The sequence below is a fragment of the Mustela nigripes genome, chromosome 12, assembly GCF_022355385.1.
Source record: "Mustela nigripes isolate SB6536 chromosome 12, MUSNIG.SB6536, whole genome shotgun sequence".
Classification (NCBI taxonomy): Eukaryota; Metazoa; Chordata; class Mammalia; order Carnivora; family Mustelidae; genus Mustela; species Mustela nigripes.
The window spans coordinates 97910817-97929788 of record NC_081568.1 but is presented as its reverse complement, the minus strand read 5'-3'; the positions used below and the strand labels follow the sequence as shown (position 1 = coordinate 97929788).

Genomic DNA, 18972 nt, shown 5'->3' with positions numbered 1-18972 from the left:
AATGTCTCATTTGAATTAGGAAGCTAAACACATTTTAATCCACAGTGTCAGCAAACAATGAGAGGTAGTATTTATTGAACACTTGCTGTGGCACAGGTGCTTTATTTCTCATTTGATCCTGGTCAACAACTCTAAGAGCTACCAGTGGGTATCTTTTTTTTTTTTTTTTAAGATTTTATTTTATTTATTTGACAGAGATCACAAGTAGGCAGAGAGGTAGGCAGAGGGTGGGGGGAAGCAGGTTCCCTGCTGAGCAGAGAGCCTGATGTGGGGCTCGATTCCAGGACCCTGGGATCATGACCTGAGGGGAAGGCAGAGGCTTTAACCCACTGAGCCACCCAGGCACCCCTACCTGTGGGTATCTTTGCTCCAGACTTGCAGATGAAGGCACTGAAGCATGGAACAGTCACCCAGAATCCGGGAGTCCAGCTCTTGAACGCTCTGTCAAGTGTCCCCCTTCTCCTCATTTCCCTCCCTCACTTCTGACAACTCCCACAGGCTCTCTTCCTGTGCTATCACTGATCCTCTTAGTGACACAGTCACTTCCTTTGTTCCCCAAGTTGTGTCCAGCCTTCCATTCACTGGAGTTGTAGGCCAGCCTACCTGTGAATTTTACTTGGGACACTGAATTCTCTTTAGAGAATTCCAAAACCAGTGATAAGTAGATTCTTCTCCTTGGTTGCAGGATAATAGAATCTTGAGAAGAAAGATGCTGAAGAAATGTTTAAAACCCATCAAGAACATAATTTTTATTAATTTTAAGATTTTAAACTCATGGCTTGAATACGCAACACATTGTTAAAATTCATCTTCTTAGGAGGCCATTAAAATTTAGGTCTCTTCCTTACCATAGATTCATACTCACCTACTCATCACCTACTCATCTAGACTCAAGAGTATTCCAGCTGGTAAGAGTCCCTGATTCTCATGACCCACCACCACATCTTGAGATGAGGGAAAGCCATCACCAGGAAAGGCCACGAAACTTGTCTGAAGTTACACAGCCAATACATGACTGGGCAGAGACCTGGACTCACCCTTGCATGCCATGGGCTCACCAGAACTGAGGGCTATTTTCTTATCATGGCCCACATTAAAGAAATGGACATATAGGCAAAGAGCCTCAGAGCTAAACTTGGAAATCCTCTCTCCCCAGGTCACTAAGGATACCAGATAATATGTGTTTTATAAGGTACAGTTATTAGCTAAATAACTTGTTATAATCCTGTAACAACCTTGGTTTTAACGCCATCATTCTCTAAGTTTTCCTTTTGTGTTAAGATGGCTTGCAAATGTCTTATCAGGAAAGCACTGTGAGTCAGGAATAGATAATATAAGCTATGAGTCCCTGGGAGTGCTTTCAACTGAGGGCATTGATGCTTAAGTATTCAAACACTTCTCCATAAACAGCAAGGAAAGTAGAAAGTCTCCTTCTGTCCTGTTTTCTAATTCAGAAAGCTGTCCTCTGCTAAATTTCTCTATAGGACAGAAGCTAGCTGAGCTGAGGCTCCATAGCCAAATCACGTAGAGGTCACTATGACCTGTAGGAGCCCAGGAGACTATTTCAAGAGGTGATTATCCAATTGTAATTTATTCAAGTGTGCATATGAATTGTTCTTCTGGGGTTTTCAAGTCCATTAATGAGAAGGCAAGGAAACATTGGTTTTCATATGAGAAATGACGTTATCACTTGAGGAGATTTTATTTTTCCATTATCAGGAAAGATGGATTATAGACTCATTTCACATATCATTCCATAGTGCTCTTACCAAAATCCTATGAATGCCCAGAACTGTTACTGTAGAATTAACCCCTGTCCCAGCAGGAACAAGAGTTGTAGCTTTCTTTTCCTCTAAAGTTCTGGCTTAGTTCCTGGTTTTCAGAAAACAAAAAAAGAGTACGTAAGCAACACTTTTCAAGAAAACAGCAATTCACAAGGCTAATGCCACACCATTTGGGACTCTGCATCTGTCACCAAGCTTTTCATGGACTTGTGTGGCAAAGAGAAAAATGAAGGCAAAGATTGTGACGAAAGAAAGCGAGTTACCTGCTAACCACAGCATGTTTGGAATCTTGCTTCCCTCCAGGGCGTGAAGGAGCACAAATGTGGAATTTGCGGGCGGGAGTTCACTCTGTTGGCCAACATGAAGAGACACGTGCTGATCCACACCAACATTCGCGCCTACCAGTGTCACCTCTGCTACAAGAGTTTTGTGCAGAAACAGACCCTCAAGGCACACATGATCGTCCACTCTGATGTAAAGCCTTTCAAATGCAAGGTGGGCAGTGGGCCCCAGGAGGGATACGGGAGGGGGAGGACTCAGAAGGTTATGCTAATGCCCTGGGGGGAGAATCTCTGGGAAACGTTCTACTTGCTTCATCAGTGGGGTCACCCAGGCTCAGAGTAGGTCTGTGGCCAGCCCCAGGCCCATCTGCTGCTCTGCTCCTCCTTGCACCACCTATGCTCACACCAGGCCTTAGCTGGTCCCTGAGAAGCCTGCCCTGTTTGTCTCACTGTGGAATCAGACTGTGCAGGGGGAGGAGGGAGCTAGTAAGGGAGATCTGAGGACGGAAGGCCCATTTGGGGAATGAGGTTGTTAGAGGGCGAAGGTGATGCAGAGAGTTCCCATTCCAGAAAGGAACAGTTGGGTATAGTCCTCTTCTTACAAGCCAATGAGTAGAATAGAGAAAGGAGTCAGAGAGGCTTCTAGCACTGCCCCTCCCTTCTCATAGCTCCTCTCTTGCCCTCCTGTCACTTGGACTGAGCCGTGTAATTTGAGGGCAGGTCTCCCAGGCAAGATGAATGAGATTCTGAGGTTAGCCCCTCTGATGACCTTAGAAATACTTGTTTGGGTCAAGGTGAGAGTAGTCATCTAAAGTGTTTCCCATTTGTTCCTAAGACCATGGAGGGCAAGGACTGAGCACCTTCATTAAAATGTCTGTATCACGTTAACTTGTTGGATTTTTATTTTATCACATGGGAGCTGGAGATTTGTAAAACTCAAGACAATGACTGGTATTACTTAGAAATGCTTGGGTTTTCCAGACTCTTCCCCACTCTTCCCATCCCCTCACTCTTCCCCTTCTCCACCTCCAGAGTGAGAAGGAATTTTGCTGAGGATTGGGTAGTTTAATTCAAGGAATGTACAGACACGTGTCATCCCCATGGTGAAGAGAGAGCGGAGGGGGAAGGAAAGGGGAATCACAACTTCAGTTGGAGCCTCTCTGTTTGAAATGAAGTTTTTCTTCTTAGCCACTGTATGTCTGATGGGGTCCCCATGATATGCTCCATCCATCCAAAGGGCTGTTCCTGCTTTAATCCCTCTGTAGCATGTCCCCTGCCCCCCCCCCCTTGAAGGAACCCCCTGCGAAGCAAACGGCTTTCCTGTGTTGGCCGCTCCTGGACAGGGTGAGAGGGGTCAGGAACCAGAGCTTCCCTAGACCTGTATGAGCATTCTCTGGAGGTGGGGGAGGGAGGTTTCTCCCTCCAGCCCTTTCCTGCCACCCACTTGTGTTTCCCCTCTTTTCCTTCAAGTTCCCAGTGGTTTGAAAGTCAATTTATGTCCATCTTGAGTGATCTGAGCTCAAGGGGGAGGAAGCTGCCTGCAGACGGGGCTACATAATTCATAGTGCCTGGGGCAAAATGAAAATGTGAGGGCCCTTGTTCAAACATTATGAAGAATTTCAAGGTGGTAAACTCAGGACTCTTCTGAGTTGGGGCCTGTGTGACTGCATTGGTCACATGTCCATGGAGCCAGCCCTGACAGCATGAGCCTGGGGATTCCACCCACCTCTTTGCGCTCATTAGATACCTTGATTTCCCTCCCACTTCCCACTTGAGCCCTTGCTTTTAACGGAGCTGTTCCTGCCTGCTAGGGGTTTGCTGTCTCCTACAGTGGGGGTGCAAACAGGCTGTCGGTCACTCCGCATGCGTTACACTGAGTTTACTCTTGGGTTTTAAGCACGAACTGGGTTTTCTATCTTATCAACCGGTGGCCAAACATGTACCTTGTTAAAACATGAAGGGAGTCATGCTTGCTGTCCCTTCCATACGTGTTTAGTCCAACCAACTCCCACTTCTACCTCATCAATTCAGGTCCAGCAGTAGTGGTTAAACCAGGTGGAAAAATCTCTCTGAGACCAGGGATATGTCAGGGAGCACAGCAGCAACAGGAAAAGGGCTTACAGGCTGGGTTTGACCTGCGGATGCAGAGGCAGTTCTGTGTGCCTACCTCAAGGGCCTCAGAGGGGCCTGGAGGATTTCTTGAACCAGGTGGTATCTGAGGGTTTAGAAGGTTCTCTCTGGTACCAGTGTACAGAAGATTGCACATGGTAGTGCAAACTGGGCCCAATGATCAGTGAGCTAGTCCTGCTCAATGCTTTATGCCTCCCCTCATCCTCCATCCACCCCAGTGATGGTGCACCATACAGGGCTCAACAGGCACCTGAAGTTCCACTCCATGGTTTAGAAACTCAGTGTGACCTCTCCTTGAGCGTGCATTAGGCTCTGGATGCATACTTATACCACCAGCTTCCACAAAAGAGTCCTGCAGGATGAAATACCAGCTCTGAGATGATGTACAGTTTATATTCTTCAGTGGCAGATGGGCCTGTTGTGGGAATGAGATGAGTCATCTGCAGAAACCATCCTGGTTTTCCCAGGAGACCAAACTATGGGTCAGGAGGCTGCCTAGGAGAGTGTATCTATCTGTAGAAAAAATAAGTTGTTGTTGAAGGGTATTTTGTCAATCAGTTGGCTCTTCTCCATTCTTAGACATCTCTGAAACAAGAACAGGTGTCAGTCACCTCACTGAAGAGCCTTCTACCTCCAGGAAAGTGTCAGAAGCATCTCCCTTTCCCCATCTCCCTGTCCCATGTTCCTGCCAAGTGCTCCCCTGGTTGGTATCCTCTTTGTGTCATCACCTTTCTTCATTTCAAAGGAATTTCAGCACATGTCTGAGTTTCTAGAGTATGTGACAGGGCTCTGTGTGTTTGTAAACTAGCTCCAGATCCCACTGGAGGACTGGGTCATCTCAAGATGGTGTCTGCCACGTGCTGGAGGGCCATGTGCTCATCACTACAAAATTCACAGCCAGTCAGAGATGGGTGGCTGGCTGACTGCATAGTGATGTTGGAGAAGAGACCCAGAAAACGAAACCCAATGTTTCTCATGGGTAACAAGGAGGAGATAGTCCCTTTTCATGATTGGCATGGCTGGAAAAAGAGGCAGACCTTGCTCCAATCATGCTCCAAGAATTAGCTTTGTCTCTTTGACCCAAAACCTTGTAAAAAGGGGAGATTGTTTAAGTAACAGATTCTACTCTCTTGGGTTTCTCACCACTAAAAATCCTGGCTAACCTAGAAGTCCAGCCCCTGTTGTAACCTGGCCTGGCTCTCTCTGGCCCCATGCTCAGTGGACACAGCTGTCCACAGCAAGCGAAACATTCGCTCACTGTGGGATTAAGCATTAACAATGGGATGGAAAATCAGAGGAGAGGAAAGATTTTCCATTCTATATTTCTTTTTTTTTTTCCTTAAAAAAAAAAAAAAATTACTGCCCTTCTGGGCTCTTTTGCTATTGGCTTCACTTTTGGACTCCCTGCTTCTTGGAGCCAGCTGGAGTAGTTCCAAAGACCTGCGCCTGTAGACTTGAGCCATGTTTCACAAATATGCTTCCCAGATTCTGCGTAAGCACGCAGGGGTTGATCGGGATGCTATCCTTGTAGCAGCCACACTCCATAATAGCAAAGAACCAGCTGCCGTCTTTGGGAAACCTGTCCAGGAAAAGCAGCCATCCAGAGTTTCCGGGACAAATTCTCCTCTGAGATGGGTGAAGCCGGGAGCTGCCTAAGTTATGAGTCACCAGGTCATCTGCAGCCTCATCTGAGGCAGAGGCCTGAAGGTGGAGGGCAGAGTTGATAGAAGAGGAGGAGGTCTCCTTGGAAAGGGTCCCCACTGCCTTTGCCACCATGGCTCTGCTTCCCGTTCCAGCTCTTGGAGGCCCTGTGGGGGACAAACCAGTGGGGGGCATTTAGGGGCCCAGAACTTTGGGTCAGGGCTCTCAGACTGGCATGGAGAGGGTTAAGGCAGTGACCAGATAGCAGCCTTTTGGCAGCACAGCCCTCCTCAGCAGAAGGAAGGATATAGCTGTATGAACTGCCTGCTTCACAATGCCTCACATGTCCCCAGGGGCCCGCCTGCAAATAGATTTCATCTTGCTTTCTCTTGTACTTTTCAAAGCTTCCTGTTTTCTCACGGTCCTTTTGGACAGTTTACAGTCTCTCTCTCCCTCCCTCCCTCTCTCTCCCTTTGAGGAAAGGAACACCCTTCTTATTAAAAGAGAGAGAGAGAGAAGAATGTAAGGGAAGGGCAGCTGAGCAGAGGCCATTCTCCTCGGCTGCAGGCTTCGGCTCTTTGACCTTTTCTCTTAGAATAGGAAAACACAGGCTTCCTGGTGCATCTCAGTCCTCAGGCTCAGAGTAGCTGGTTGGCACGAAGTGGTGTGCCTCTTCTTGGCTCTGTGGGCCTTTGGCCCAGGGCAGCCTGCTGCCATCACCTCGTCTCTGCACGCAGCCGGCTTCTTGGTGTCGCTGGCTGTCCACATTGTCACTGCAGCTCACGGGAAGTGGCCTGAGGTGCCTCCAGGCCCTGGACAGGGAGGGAAGGGGTATGAGGAGGCCAAAATCTGAATAAGTGAGCTGGGCATCAGCCAGTTATTAAAAGGGCTGAGGATTGGGGAGCCACAGAAAGGGCTCTCCCAAAGGCTGCAATTCAGGATGAATCTTCTCTTTCCAACCACATTTCTCAGTGCAGTGTCAGACATAGCTCCTTCCATTTCTGTATGCCTCAAGTGACCTGGCGACTATTTACTCAAAGGACTCCTTACTTCATCCTCCTGTTAATATTTCCTCCAAATAATTAGTTTAAAAAACACTCTTCTTGGGGCACCTGGGTGGCTAAAGCCTCCGCCTTCCGCTCAGGTCATGATCCCAGGGTCCTGGGATCGAGCCCCACATCAGGCTCTCTGCTCAGCGGGGAGCCTGCTTCCTCCTCTCTCTGCCTGCCTCTCTGCCCACTTGTAATCTCTGTCTGTCAAATAAATAAAATCTTAAAAAAAAAAAAAAACAACCAACAAAAAACACTCTTCTCTCTAAAGATCTCTCGATTTCCAGAATGTGAGAGGCTACTATGTACATGTTAATGATGCTAATATTTACTGTTTAGCAAGCCCTTTACATGAATTATCTCATTTGATCCTTACAACAATCTTCATAAGAAACCATTATGGTCATTGACATTTTACAGAAGAGAAAATGGAGCAAGTTCTCTCTCCTTCTGTGGTCTCACTATCACCTCTCTGCTCTGCTATTTCCGAACCTAATGATTCATGCAACCCACTTTTAAAGGACAGTTCAAAACATTTGTTCCAATTTTCTATTAAATGTTGAGGTCCCCCTCCATTTAAAAAGTAAGCATAAAAGTGGGTCTTTGATGAAAAAGCTGAGATTTGAGATCAGAGGCACATGAATACCCTTCATTAGAGCAACTGAGGGTTCAGGAGGGACAGACCCATTGAAATGACCACCTGCACCATGAAATCTGAGACTTCACCATTCCAGGAGCTTCCTGACAGCCGCCCTAATTTAATCCCCCACAGACCTTGGCAGGAGATGATTCAGCAAGTCTTGACGTGGGTAAGCTCTTAGCCACATATCTCATGATTATAAGGGGCCTAGACATAGACTGACTGCATTTCCCAGGAGAAGAAACTAGCATTTTGGTGATCCTCCCCGACTCTTCTTCTTTCTTCCCGTCTACTTCCCCTTCTCTACTGTAATGACTCTTCTTGGAGCTCACATCTCAAACCCCACCCAAGGGTGCCATCTTCAATTCACCCAGTTCATTTTCTCTGGCCTCTTTTCACTAACAGGGAATAAGGGGACTCTGAATTTCACAGACATAAAGTACCTTCTACAATCATCTATTGTCATGTGAGGATGGTCTTCTGAGAAAGAAAAAGAGGCCAGATATTCTGGACAAGGACCAAAGGGTTTTGTGGAAGGGTCAGAAGTTGAAAGGAAGAAGCTAAGGGTTTCTACCACAGAGGTGTGAATAGTGTCTAGTATCTCAGGTCCTGAGTACTCATCCCTATCTATCCTTCTCCCACTAGGGATTCTGGTTTGTGAACTAGTGTGTATAGGGCTTATACGCATTTTAGTGGGAGAAAGGAAGAGATTTGGTGATGGCTGCTTTTTGGAATTTTTGCATGGGGTAGTGATACTTTCCTGACTTGTTTGCTTCTTCCTGCAACTAAATACTTAGGTATTTATTAAGTGTTATTGTGTGGATAACTCTGTGCTTGATCCTGAGGCTGACCACAAAGAAAAGGAAGGTACCCCTTGCATTTCAGAAAATAGCCTAGAGCTCCTTTAGTGTCCCAGACATCTTTATGAGTTGAGACACCCTCCTTCAACCCTGCAAAAGCTTTCCATTGGTGGGCCTGAAAGACTACCATAAACCATGAAGGGTAACTCTGTATGTAAATGGTTAACTTTACCAACAGCACAGAAATAAGTCTCCTCTACCAGTCACTCTCAGATAATAAAGCTGACCAGTCATCCCATCCCCCACTGTGGATCTTCCCCAAAACCATATGCTTTGAGTTCAGGGGACAATATCACTTTAATGTCCTGATATACTGTTGTACCACTAAAAATGTCCCACGATGTTTAGGAGTGAATGAATTGAGTCAGAAAAGCATTATGGTAGAAACACATTGTGCTATGTTAAAGGATCATAAAACATGGCTTGTTTAAAGCTAAGAAAGAATGTGGAAATTACTTATCAGTAGCCATTCTGGTGTGTGCATACCTCTGTGTGTTGGGGTGGGAGTGGGTTGGGTTGGGGAATGGGAAGGGAAGTGGGACCTCAGAGTAGATGAACTGCATTATTCCTCTGACCTTCAAGTCACAGTAGCTGTGGCAACAACAAATAGTTGGTCATTATCACAACGGTGATCACTGTGTTGCCTGTAGTTTAAGGCTGAATAAAGTCCCTGAAAATAATGAAGAGATTTTATTCTGTATGAACACAAAAACAAACAGCACCCTATACATTCCTCAAGGTTAGGCTAAAATTCCATCTCCTTTATAAAAACCCTTTCAGACAAGTCCAGCTTCTAATACCTTAGCAACTAGAGATAGTAACTAAATGCAGAATCTCCCCTTTATAGGAGCCAAGTCCAGAAGGCACCCATCTCTTCAATTTTGTCTGGATTAAACTAGCATGAGACCCATTCAAGCTTGGACTAGTAGAGTAGTCTAATCTTGCAGCCTCCTGCTCATTTCCTCCTATGTGTCTTATGCTTAACCACCCAGGGCTTGTGCTGTTTTCAGATCTTTTGCTGCAACCTCACCCCAAATAATCAGGAACCATCCCACAAACCAAGGGAGATAAACTTTTTTCTAAAAAGATTCATGAGTGGAAATTCCTAATACAGAATCTCTAGACTTAAAGCTTGCTTTCCTCCCTAGCCAGGAGGGAGAACTAGATAAACTAAGCTAAGCTAATAAACAGTACTGTACCAGAACTTCCACACACGTGCCAAGCTGAGTCACAGATTGATTCATCTTACCAGATCGTCTCTACTAAGAATAAAAGAAAGCAAGTGTCCATCCCACATGTAGGGCTTCTCCCCGGGACATTAAAATGAGACCAACACTCCCAGCTGTTTCCCTCTTGGGTCACCTTTTCCCCATGAATGTGGTGTGCAGATGCACTGAATACCGAGCGTGGGACACCAGTATGTCAAATTCATTCTTGCCAGTAAGGATGTTAAAAGGGAAAAAAGTACTTAAAACCCCCAAATATGAATCATTTACAAATACAGAACCAATTAGTTATTATCTATGCGAGGATTGTCTGCGACAGAGTTGTCATCCCAGCTGGCTGTCTCTTACCACCCAGCATTCTTTTCGGTTGGCCTCCCAAGGTCACTGTTAGGTCTACCCATTTTGCAGGGCCAGCTTAACTCTTACTTCCTAGGCCATTCAGAATCCACAATACTGTCCCTGAAAATATCTCTCCATGAGAAAGGAAAACTGGGGTCAGCTCAGGGGACACTGTACCCCAAGACCTCTCTCCAAGCCATCTCTCCCCTCATCTCAGTGCCCTCACAACATGGGCCTCCGAGGTTGGAGAGGGAAGGGAAACATTGCTCCCTTAACTCTGGCCTTAGCACAGACAGAAAACCTTCTTTCTCTTTTTCTCAGCACAGCCAAGGAAGGGCCGGATTCTCCAAACCCTTCTTACAAAAGAAGTTGGAGAACCACCGTTCTAACCCAACACATATCTGCACTTTGCTGGAAAAAGAAATGACAAAAGGACAAAAAGAAAGGAACAAATAAAACACATTTACTTTTTGTATAGCTGAGATAATATTTTCAGTATTTCAAATCTCTCCGCACAGACAAGACGCATTCCTTCCTTTAGGTCTCTATTTGTTTCTTCTAATTTTGACACCCGTCCCCACAAGAAGCCAATTAAAAAATTAGAAAGACATTGCACGATACAGTCTAACAAAAAAGTTATGTTGAGGGGACACAGGACGGTGTGGTGTTTGACCATATGGCCTCTGGTGGCTAGTGGCCTTAGTTCATGTTCCCAGCTCCAGCACCCATTAGCTGTGTGCCTTGGCCAAAGTGCCTTCATCCCTCAGTTTGTCTGTCTGCAAAATGGGAGTGATAACAGTACCCAACTCAGGGGACTGATGTGGGAATTAGATGTGATACTCTACAGTGGACTTGGGACAGTATCTTCCATGCTATAATGCTCCATAAGCATTAAACAAGCAATCATATACTTACTCTTAAAGTGAAGCATACTTGGAGATTTGCTTTTCAGATCAGGCCTTCTACTTTTCTACAGCTTACATCAAAATGAAGCTATAATAGGTTTGCGAGTTTTGCCTTATGTTTAATGTAATAGGGACACAATCTCAGGAGTCCGTCCCTACCGGCTTCCCCTCTGAGCCTAGGCACCATCCACGCCCTCCCTGATGTCACTGGGGACCTTTCACTTGGAGGTCACTTCAAATGCCAGGATCCCCCACAAAGTCAAAGCACGTTCATCCTTACTCAGGCCCGGGTATGGGATTATCTGGCAGGGTCTACTGCCACAACTGACCTGTCTTCCCCTCATCATTGTTTCTGACAGCTGTGTGGAAAGGAATTCAACCGGATGCACAACCTCATGGGTCACATGCACCTGCATTCCGACAGCAAACCCTTCAAGTGTCTTTACTGTCCGAGCAAATTCACCCTAAAGGGGAACCTGACACGCCACATGAAAGTCAAGCATGGGGTCATGGAGCGGGGCCTCCATTCTCAAGGTAATCTCTCCTCCAGGAAGCACCCAAGGCTGCTGAGACCAGTGGATAACAAAAGGGAGCTGAATTTGGTTTTAGGGGGGCTTTATTTTGGGGGGCTATTCCTATTGTTGAAAAGGGATCATAATTTTCAAGACACAGCAGAGAAGGAAGAGGCTTACAATATGACTATAACAAATACAGTGCCACTATCTGAAGGTAATATGTAGAAGTGAATTATAGAGGAGAGATTGGAATATCAGAATGATGCCAGTCAGTACTGTTATTAGTTTTGGCTCTTGACACCACATCAGGTGTCTTGGCTCCTTCAATCTTTCAACAACTCAGGGTGAGAGGAACTTCTATTACCCCCATTTTACAGTTGGGAGGCTTCATGATTTTCGCAAAGCTGCTCAACTCAAAAGGGGCAGAGTCAACATTTGAACACAGACCTTTACAACCCTAAAGCCTTTAGTGGGTCCTTTTCATCACTCTGCAGTTAAAGAACATGTGATTTTTCTTTCCTTTCTAAGAAACAGGTCTGTAAGCTCCTCGTTGGCAGAAATGTGTGTGTAGCAGGCTAGGTCTCCTGCGTTCACAACCAGAGGCACCCAGGGACAGTTTTCCTGCTTGGTGGGGCTAACTGGCCCATATGCAGAGCAAGCACCACCGCCTCCCACACTGAGGCCTCACTGAACTGATAAAACAGTCTTACCTCTTTCATTTTCTCACTCCCAGGCCTTTAGCCTTGAAGAGTCTATGTTCCCGATCTGCTAAATTCAGCAGGTTGCTCTCTAGTTCCTTAATCAACAGGTCCTTCAACAGACAGGCAAGAAATGCACTTCTATTCCAAACAGCACACTACGTGCTGATGAAGAGACTGGGGAAGTGAGACCATCTTTGCTCCCTGGAAGGTCCATGTACGGGAGAGCAGACACACAGTGATGTAACCTATGAAATCCTATGACCTGACCTGCTGTTTTCTGATACAGCTGTGATGACAGCACAGACTGTTTGTGCCCACAATTTCACAGACTAGCCTGTGTTAGTCCCGTTTTATATGAAGAGACCAAGACCAAGAGGCACTATAAAGCGTTCGATGTCCAACACCAAAGTCTGAAGGCAGAACTGGGATTCCAACTGCCAAATTTCTGAATGAAGCCGGTGCTCCCTACACTAGGTGAACACGTGGGGTGATCCATTCATGTTAGCTGTTTCTCCTTCCCCTTCTCAGAGGTGGTCAAATAGGCACACGTATTCATAAATATGATATTCATATATACCCACAGCATGAAACAGAACGATTATAGTTTTTCTGGTTTTCATGGCACCCACTGAGCTCACCCTGCTCCTGGCTGACAGGGAGCTGTGGCCATCGCAAAACAAAGGCTAGAGTTTATGCAAAAAACCCTGAAAAAATTCTGGTTAAAAAACAAAAGCTGTTTTCTTTCTCCAAACTGGTTTTCTCCTGAATTATTCTTTGCATCTCTAGCTGTCTGAGCCAATTTCCAACATAGGCCTGGATTTTTCCAGAAGGTGAAGTTTGTTCAATCACTGGGGCTGGGGACAGAAAGCAATCAGGAGACAGTCCTCCATTTGAGAGCCTAACTTGGTCACTGTATCTTACCCCAATTGGGGTCTTAAATCCTAAAAGGCACCTAACGACTCTGTCATTCTTTTGGAAAAATAAAGAGCATCACTATATATCAGAGAGATGCTTTGAAAGTTAACAGACTTTCAACAATTTTAATGTTTTCATCTACAAAAGGTGTTAGCACTTTTTCACTCTAGTGTTTGAAATGGCTCAAAAATCATGAGTCAGATTAAAAAGATCCTCCCTGTGCCCCTTATATGATCAAAGCTATAGACATCTCCATTGCCTGACAATATCATAAGGCAGGCTGAGTTGGACTTCTGTCTCCTTTCTGTGCCCCCACCCTGGACGCCTGATTGTCCCCACCTCCTCCTCAGGGCCTGGCTGCTGGCTTATCAGGAGCAGAGACCTTCAAGATCAAACCAGGCGGAGCCTTACCATGTGTTTGTTGGCTCCTGAAAAATCCCTCCCTGCAGGGCCCTCAAAATGAAACTCAGAGTGAGAGCCTTTCACAGGGCTGTGCCCAACAGCAGGGATACTCGTGGTTGGACACAGGGGCTTTGGATCTCTCTGTGCCCTCTCTATCCTATTTCTGCTCAGGGGCCTGGTTATGGAGTGGCCTCCTTGGCCCCAAATGGTATATATATATTTTTCAAGATGATAATATCTTTCTTACAATTTTATCTTTTTCTCATGGCAAAATATATGCTCATGGAAAATAATGAGAAATGTATTAGAAGTGAAAAGAAAAATATGTCAGAATCACCTAATGTTTGAGATTTTGACATAAATCCTTCCAGCAAATGTGGTGATGAACATCCTTATGCATTTTGTGCACCTGTCTGACTATTTTCATAGTTTCAGTCCTCAATGGTATAATTGCTAAGTCAAGCTATGCTTATTTTAAGCTTTTGGCACGTGTCGCCCAATTTACCTTAAAGGAATTATACTGATGTAAACTACATCTGTAACAAGGCCCATCTGTCCACAGTCTTACTGGGAATTTACTTTTATTTATTTTTATTTTATTTTAATCTAGTTTAATTTTTTTAAGTAGGCTCCACACCCAGTATGGAGCCCAGTGTGCGGCTTGAACTCATGACCTGAGCTGAAATCAAGAATGGGATGCTTAACCGACAGAGCCTCCCAGGCGCCCCTGGGAATTTGTTTTTAAAATGTAAAATCAAACTATACTAAATGGCCCTGGGTACCATCCAATGACCTATTTTCACAGCTTTTCCTGGGGCCTGAATATTACTTTTTATTACAGGTTTTGGAAGGGGGAGAATTGCCCTGGCCCAGACGGCAGGAGTACTCAGGAGTCTGGAGCAGGAGGAGCCCTTTGACCTTTCCCAGAAGCGTGGGCTGAAGGGGCCAGTGTTCCAGTCAGATGGGGAGAGCGCCCGGGGCAGCTCCTGCCATGAGGAAGAGGAGGAGGACACCAGCTGTGAGGTGGGAGGAAACAGCCCAGGTCTGGCCCCCCAGAGCAGGCAGCCCTGCACTCCCCACAATCTACCCGTGCAGCCCGAGCAGGCTCCCAGGGCACTCAAGGACACCTGCGAGGAGGAGGAGGAAGAGGAGGAGGCCGAGGCTGAGGAGGACAAGCCAAAAGGAGAGCACCAGGAGAGGAGCAAGGACAGCCTCGGGGCAGAGGGCAGCCAGGAGAGAGAATTGGCTGGGAGAGAAGAGTGTCTCCGCCTCAGGGCTCTGCAGAGTGCCCGGCGGGGGCCCTCCTTTTCTGATTACTTGTACTTCAAACACCGAGATGAGAGTTTAAAAGAATTACTGGAGAGGAAAATGGAAAAACAAGCAGTGCTTTTAGGTATCTAAGTGGACAGTTTTAAAATTGCATTTGGAAAATGAGAACTAGGCAGCTCAAATATAACTTTCTGCATGAGCTGTCATTTGCTGGAGACCAGCGAATGGTGCAAATCTTTACAAATGGCTCAAGACTACATGACTTGGGGGTTTATCCTCAGTCATGTAAATGCTTCTCAGGTCTTTCCCTGGGCCCTTGGTTTCTAACAGCCATGCAGGGTCCTCTTCAGTGCTATTTTATACAACTCCTCTATAATAGACTGTCCATATTCTAGATACCTAATTGCAAGCTGATGCTGAGGTGCTTTTCAGAAATTCTCTTTTCCTTTGACTAATATGCAATACATGGTAAATTTCCTTTTAGTTGCAAAAATATGGTGCTTGATATGTTACCTTATTAATGATGATTTAGTTGAATGTGTGGAAGTAATAATCTTTTTCTAGATAGATAAAAATGTTAGTAGTTGTATATATGAAAATCACCTTTATTAAATAAGCCAACATACCAGAGACGACAAGGAGAGTGAGGTATTGAAGAGGATATTCTCAAGTAATTGGTGCAGATATAAGAGAGAAAGTTCAAGAAAATACAAACTTTAGCTAATGGAAAACCAGCAGTACTTAGATTCCTGCCTGGGTCTGCCTCATTTGGCATCAGCTCATTAGATGTGGCATTTGGAGCATATTTTCAGGGGCCCCCAAAGTGGTCAGCACCTGCAGGCTAACCTCTTGTGTCCTGAGTAGAGCTCCCTCCTGGAGATCTTGCTCTGAGGCCCTAGGCCCCATAAAGTAACTGCAGAAGTTGTCGCCTTAGGAGCAGTGGATTTCTCCTCAGCACTGAACTAGGGGTGTGGGGAGGAAGCCTGGCCATCTAACTGCTGCTTATTTAGACTGTCAGAATAGCCATCAGCTCATTACTGCTAAGGGAGATGCTGGATTGTGTTCTCAATGCTGCCAGCACGTTAGAATCATCTAGGGGAACTTCAAATATATATATCAATGCTGAGGCCTCAACCTCTGAGATTCTGATTTAGTTTGGCCTAGACTGGATCCCCAGCTATGGTCTTTTCTAAAAGTCTTCCCCAAATGATTCTTCTGTGCAGGAAGATGGAGAAAGACTGACTGGGCTAATAGGGTGGTTCCCAAGACCCCTCCTTTGGACTCCATAAATATGTATTTCTGGCTTCAGACTCATTAAAATACAGAGCAGGAGACCTTGAAATCATACTGCTAGCTTAGGGCTTCTTACCTGATCTGGAAGAGCCTCACAAGGACACAGACACACGTATGTGTGCATGCGCGTACGTGCACGTGCGCGCGCACACACACACACACACATACACACTCTGTAGAAACACACACTCTTTTTATTAGAAGATGATGCCTGTGATGTTTATGGTCACCTAATATGTTTAAAAATACATAGCCAGCCTACAGTGACTCGTTATCTCTCCCTAGATGCTTGAATCATGATTCTAGTAGGTGGCGATGACTGTCCTGGGTGGGTCGAACCCAGCTGTAGGCTTTCCTTAGGCACGGCTGCCAAGTAAAGCAGGGGTCAAGGGACATCGCAGACTGACCATAAGCAGTAACCCTCTGGTACTGTGTCTAAGTAAAAACTGCCTCTTGGTTAGTAGTTTCAACTCTTACTGATAGAGCTAGGTACTGTTTCTTGTGTTGCTTTCTCTCCTCCTAAAGTTCCAGTACATTCCTTGAGAAGACCCGGCCCATCTCTGATGGCTGGATGCCAGCTTTTTCTCTTGGCCAAGGTTCCCCCTGAGCCTCATCCACTTCTAATCATCCCCACCCCCCACCCCTGCCCTCACTGAGCGCTTTGTCAATCCCTGACACATTTCCCTTGCCCCCTTGCCTAAAACTCTTTCTTTTCAACCTCACCACCACCGCAAAGTGCCAAAGCTGTTTGGGTTTCCTACCCACTCATCTCCTGAGATCAGGCTCCCACAAAGGGATGCTGAAGGGAATAGTGTGGGTTTCTGTGGGTACAAACCTAATTCTGTGCCGGGAAAATGTACCAAGTCCTCAGAGGCATGGCTTGCCTTCTGTTCATTATTAATATAGCTCATTAGTGCCTCTGGTAAAATCATGCAGGAGGCTGGCAACATCTGTGAGGCCTCCAACTCTCAGGGTCCTGTCACAAGTTCATTCTCTCAGTAGCCTATAGTAATTGAAGACAGACTTCCATGGTGCTCTGGGTATGCCTTGCCAGAACCAGGAAATCTAGATTACCAAACTCTAGTCTTCTCCAACCAAATGAATCATGTGAGAATGTTCGAGGATCAAGTTTATGTTGAGATGGAGAGAGTATGGTCTAGAATGGTGGTTTCCAAACTGTGGATCGAGGAGCCAGAGGTCTCTCTTAGGCCCCTCCAAAGCTGCTAGGGGAGAAGGAGAAACTCTCAGCGCCCATACCCATTGCACTCAAAGTGGCTCACATTTCATCTGTTTCTCATGTTAGCCTTCCAAGTAAAATTTCATTTTGAGGGAGAAAAAAGATGTCTAAGAAAAGTAATTTAAAAAGTGTGAGGAAGTATATTATAAAGCCTGTTTTTAGTTCTTGACTCTGGGTATGAGAGACTTAATTAGATCTAGCCCGATGGTAAATATACACTGACTTTGTAAGAATTAAGGCTAAATCTTGGTTTTGTATAATATTGAGTGGCCAAAATCCTGATTTGCCTGGACCGACCCTGGTTTATAACTCTGCCCCAGGATAATTACTAAGAGCATCACCTCAGCTCTCAAAAGTATCCCAGTTGGGGTGCTGAATTCTATGAACACCCATGCACAAGTGCAGAGCGAAGGGAAGGGTTGGCCAACCTTGCCTACTGGGCTAATGAATAATAATGCAAACCTGAAGGACAGCACATGGGGATCACCCCGAGAGAATTCAGGGTAAAACCATCCAAGGCTATCAGCTCTCTAAGGGCTAGAGCAGCATAACATTCACCTTCTTGTGACACTCTGAAAATAGGTCACTACCGAACACTCTCCAGGATTTTGACCGCTGTCACTCTGAAACAGCCAACTGACTAGCCAAGTGGCGTATTTTTCTTTTATCCTTTTTCTTCAGGCCTATGATTACCTCCCTGTTTTTGCCTTCTAATTCCTTCCATTCTTTCTTTAAAAAAAAAAATTTTGACTCCCCATTGGCCATTAGACTGAGGCTGATCATTCATAACCCCACAAGGGGAACTGGAATATTTGTATATGAGTAGCTGCGTGAGAAAGTCCAATGTGCATACTGTATTTATTAAGCCCGAAAGGCATTTAATAAAATATTAACATTGCATTTTGAATCTTGATCTTTGCTTTGCTAGAACAAAATGTAACAGAGCTAACATTTAAAAATCCTTCACATATTTGGACAACATTACACCAAATGTTGATTTTGTACAGAACTCTGGCTTGCTATTTAAATACTAAAATTCCAAGTATGTAGTACCCCAAGTTGTGAATATCGCTTTCTGCTTCAGTGAAAAAGCAGTTTACCTGAAAATAGCATGTAACCTATATTTTGTTAATTTAAGCAAATAAAGACATGTTGAAAAGGCTGAGTCAATTATTTGCACATACCTGAAATTTTGCAAGGAAGCTACGATTATCAGTGTCTCACTCCTGCCCTTATCCCTTTTGCCAGGGTGGTTCCTTTTGGAGCTTCAACCCCAGGGATATACAGATTTTGGAGTCTCCCTGTCTCAAGGCTTCAGAAAGGATTCATGAGCCTCAGATAATCCGCAGGAGGGATGACACCTTCTTCATCCTCTTTTTCTTTCCCATTCAGAAAAACTAGTTCTGGAAGGGTGTTATGAGGAAGTAGGAAGTGAGCAACAAGATGGCCTTCCTCTGTGTTAAGTTCTTTGTAGGATAAAGTTGAACCAAGAGGCCATGTACCATACTGGACATGAGCACCAATTCTGGTGTCAGCTTCCTGGGTCCAAAGTCCAGCTCTCCTACTTGCAATCTTTGACCAGTTTGTGAACCTCTCTGTGCCTGTTTCTTCACCTGTAAAATGGGATTAGGAACCTTACTCACCAAGTTGTTTGTAGGTTAACTGAGTCAATTGTGCAAGACACCTGAAAAGTGCCTGGCTCATGGTGCATGCTGTGTAAGAATTCACCATTAACTGTCTCCAGCAAAGTGGCCAGAAGACAGAACACTCAGCTCTTCTTCTCAG

General features: G+C 45.4%; 1 protein-coding gene across 4 annotated transcripts in view; it reads left to right on the top strand.

The window, feature by feature from the left end:
- The window catches only part of ZNF366 (zinc finger protein 366), a 66521-nt gene extending 48164 nt beyond the window's left edge, over positions 1-18357 (top strand). For all 4 annotated transcript variants that reach the window (XM_059418040.1, XM_059418039.1, XM_059418041.1 and 1 more), the window contains 3 exons: positions 2088-2279; positions 11215-11389; positions 14230-18357. In XM_059418040.1, coding sequence (XP_059274023.1) covers positions 2088-2279; positions 11215-11389; positions 14230-14789 — 927 coding nt within the window. In that variant the 3' untranslated portion in view covers positions 14790-18357. The remainder of the gene's footprint in view (positions 1-2087; positions 2280-11214; positions 11390-14229) is intronic.
- Positions 18358-18972: the final 615 nt, after the last annotated feature.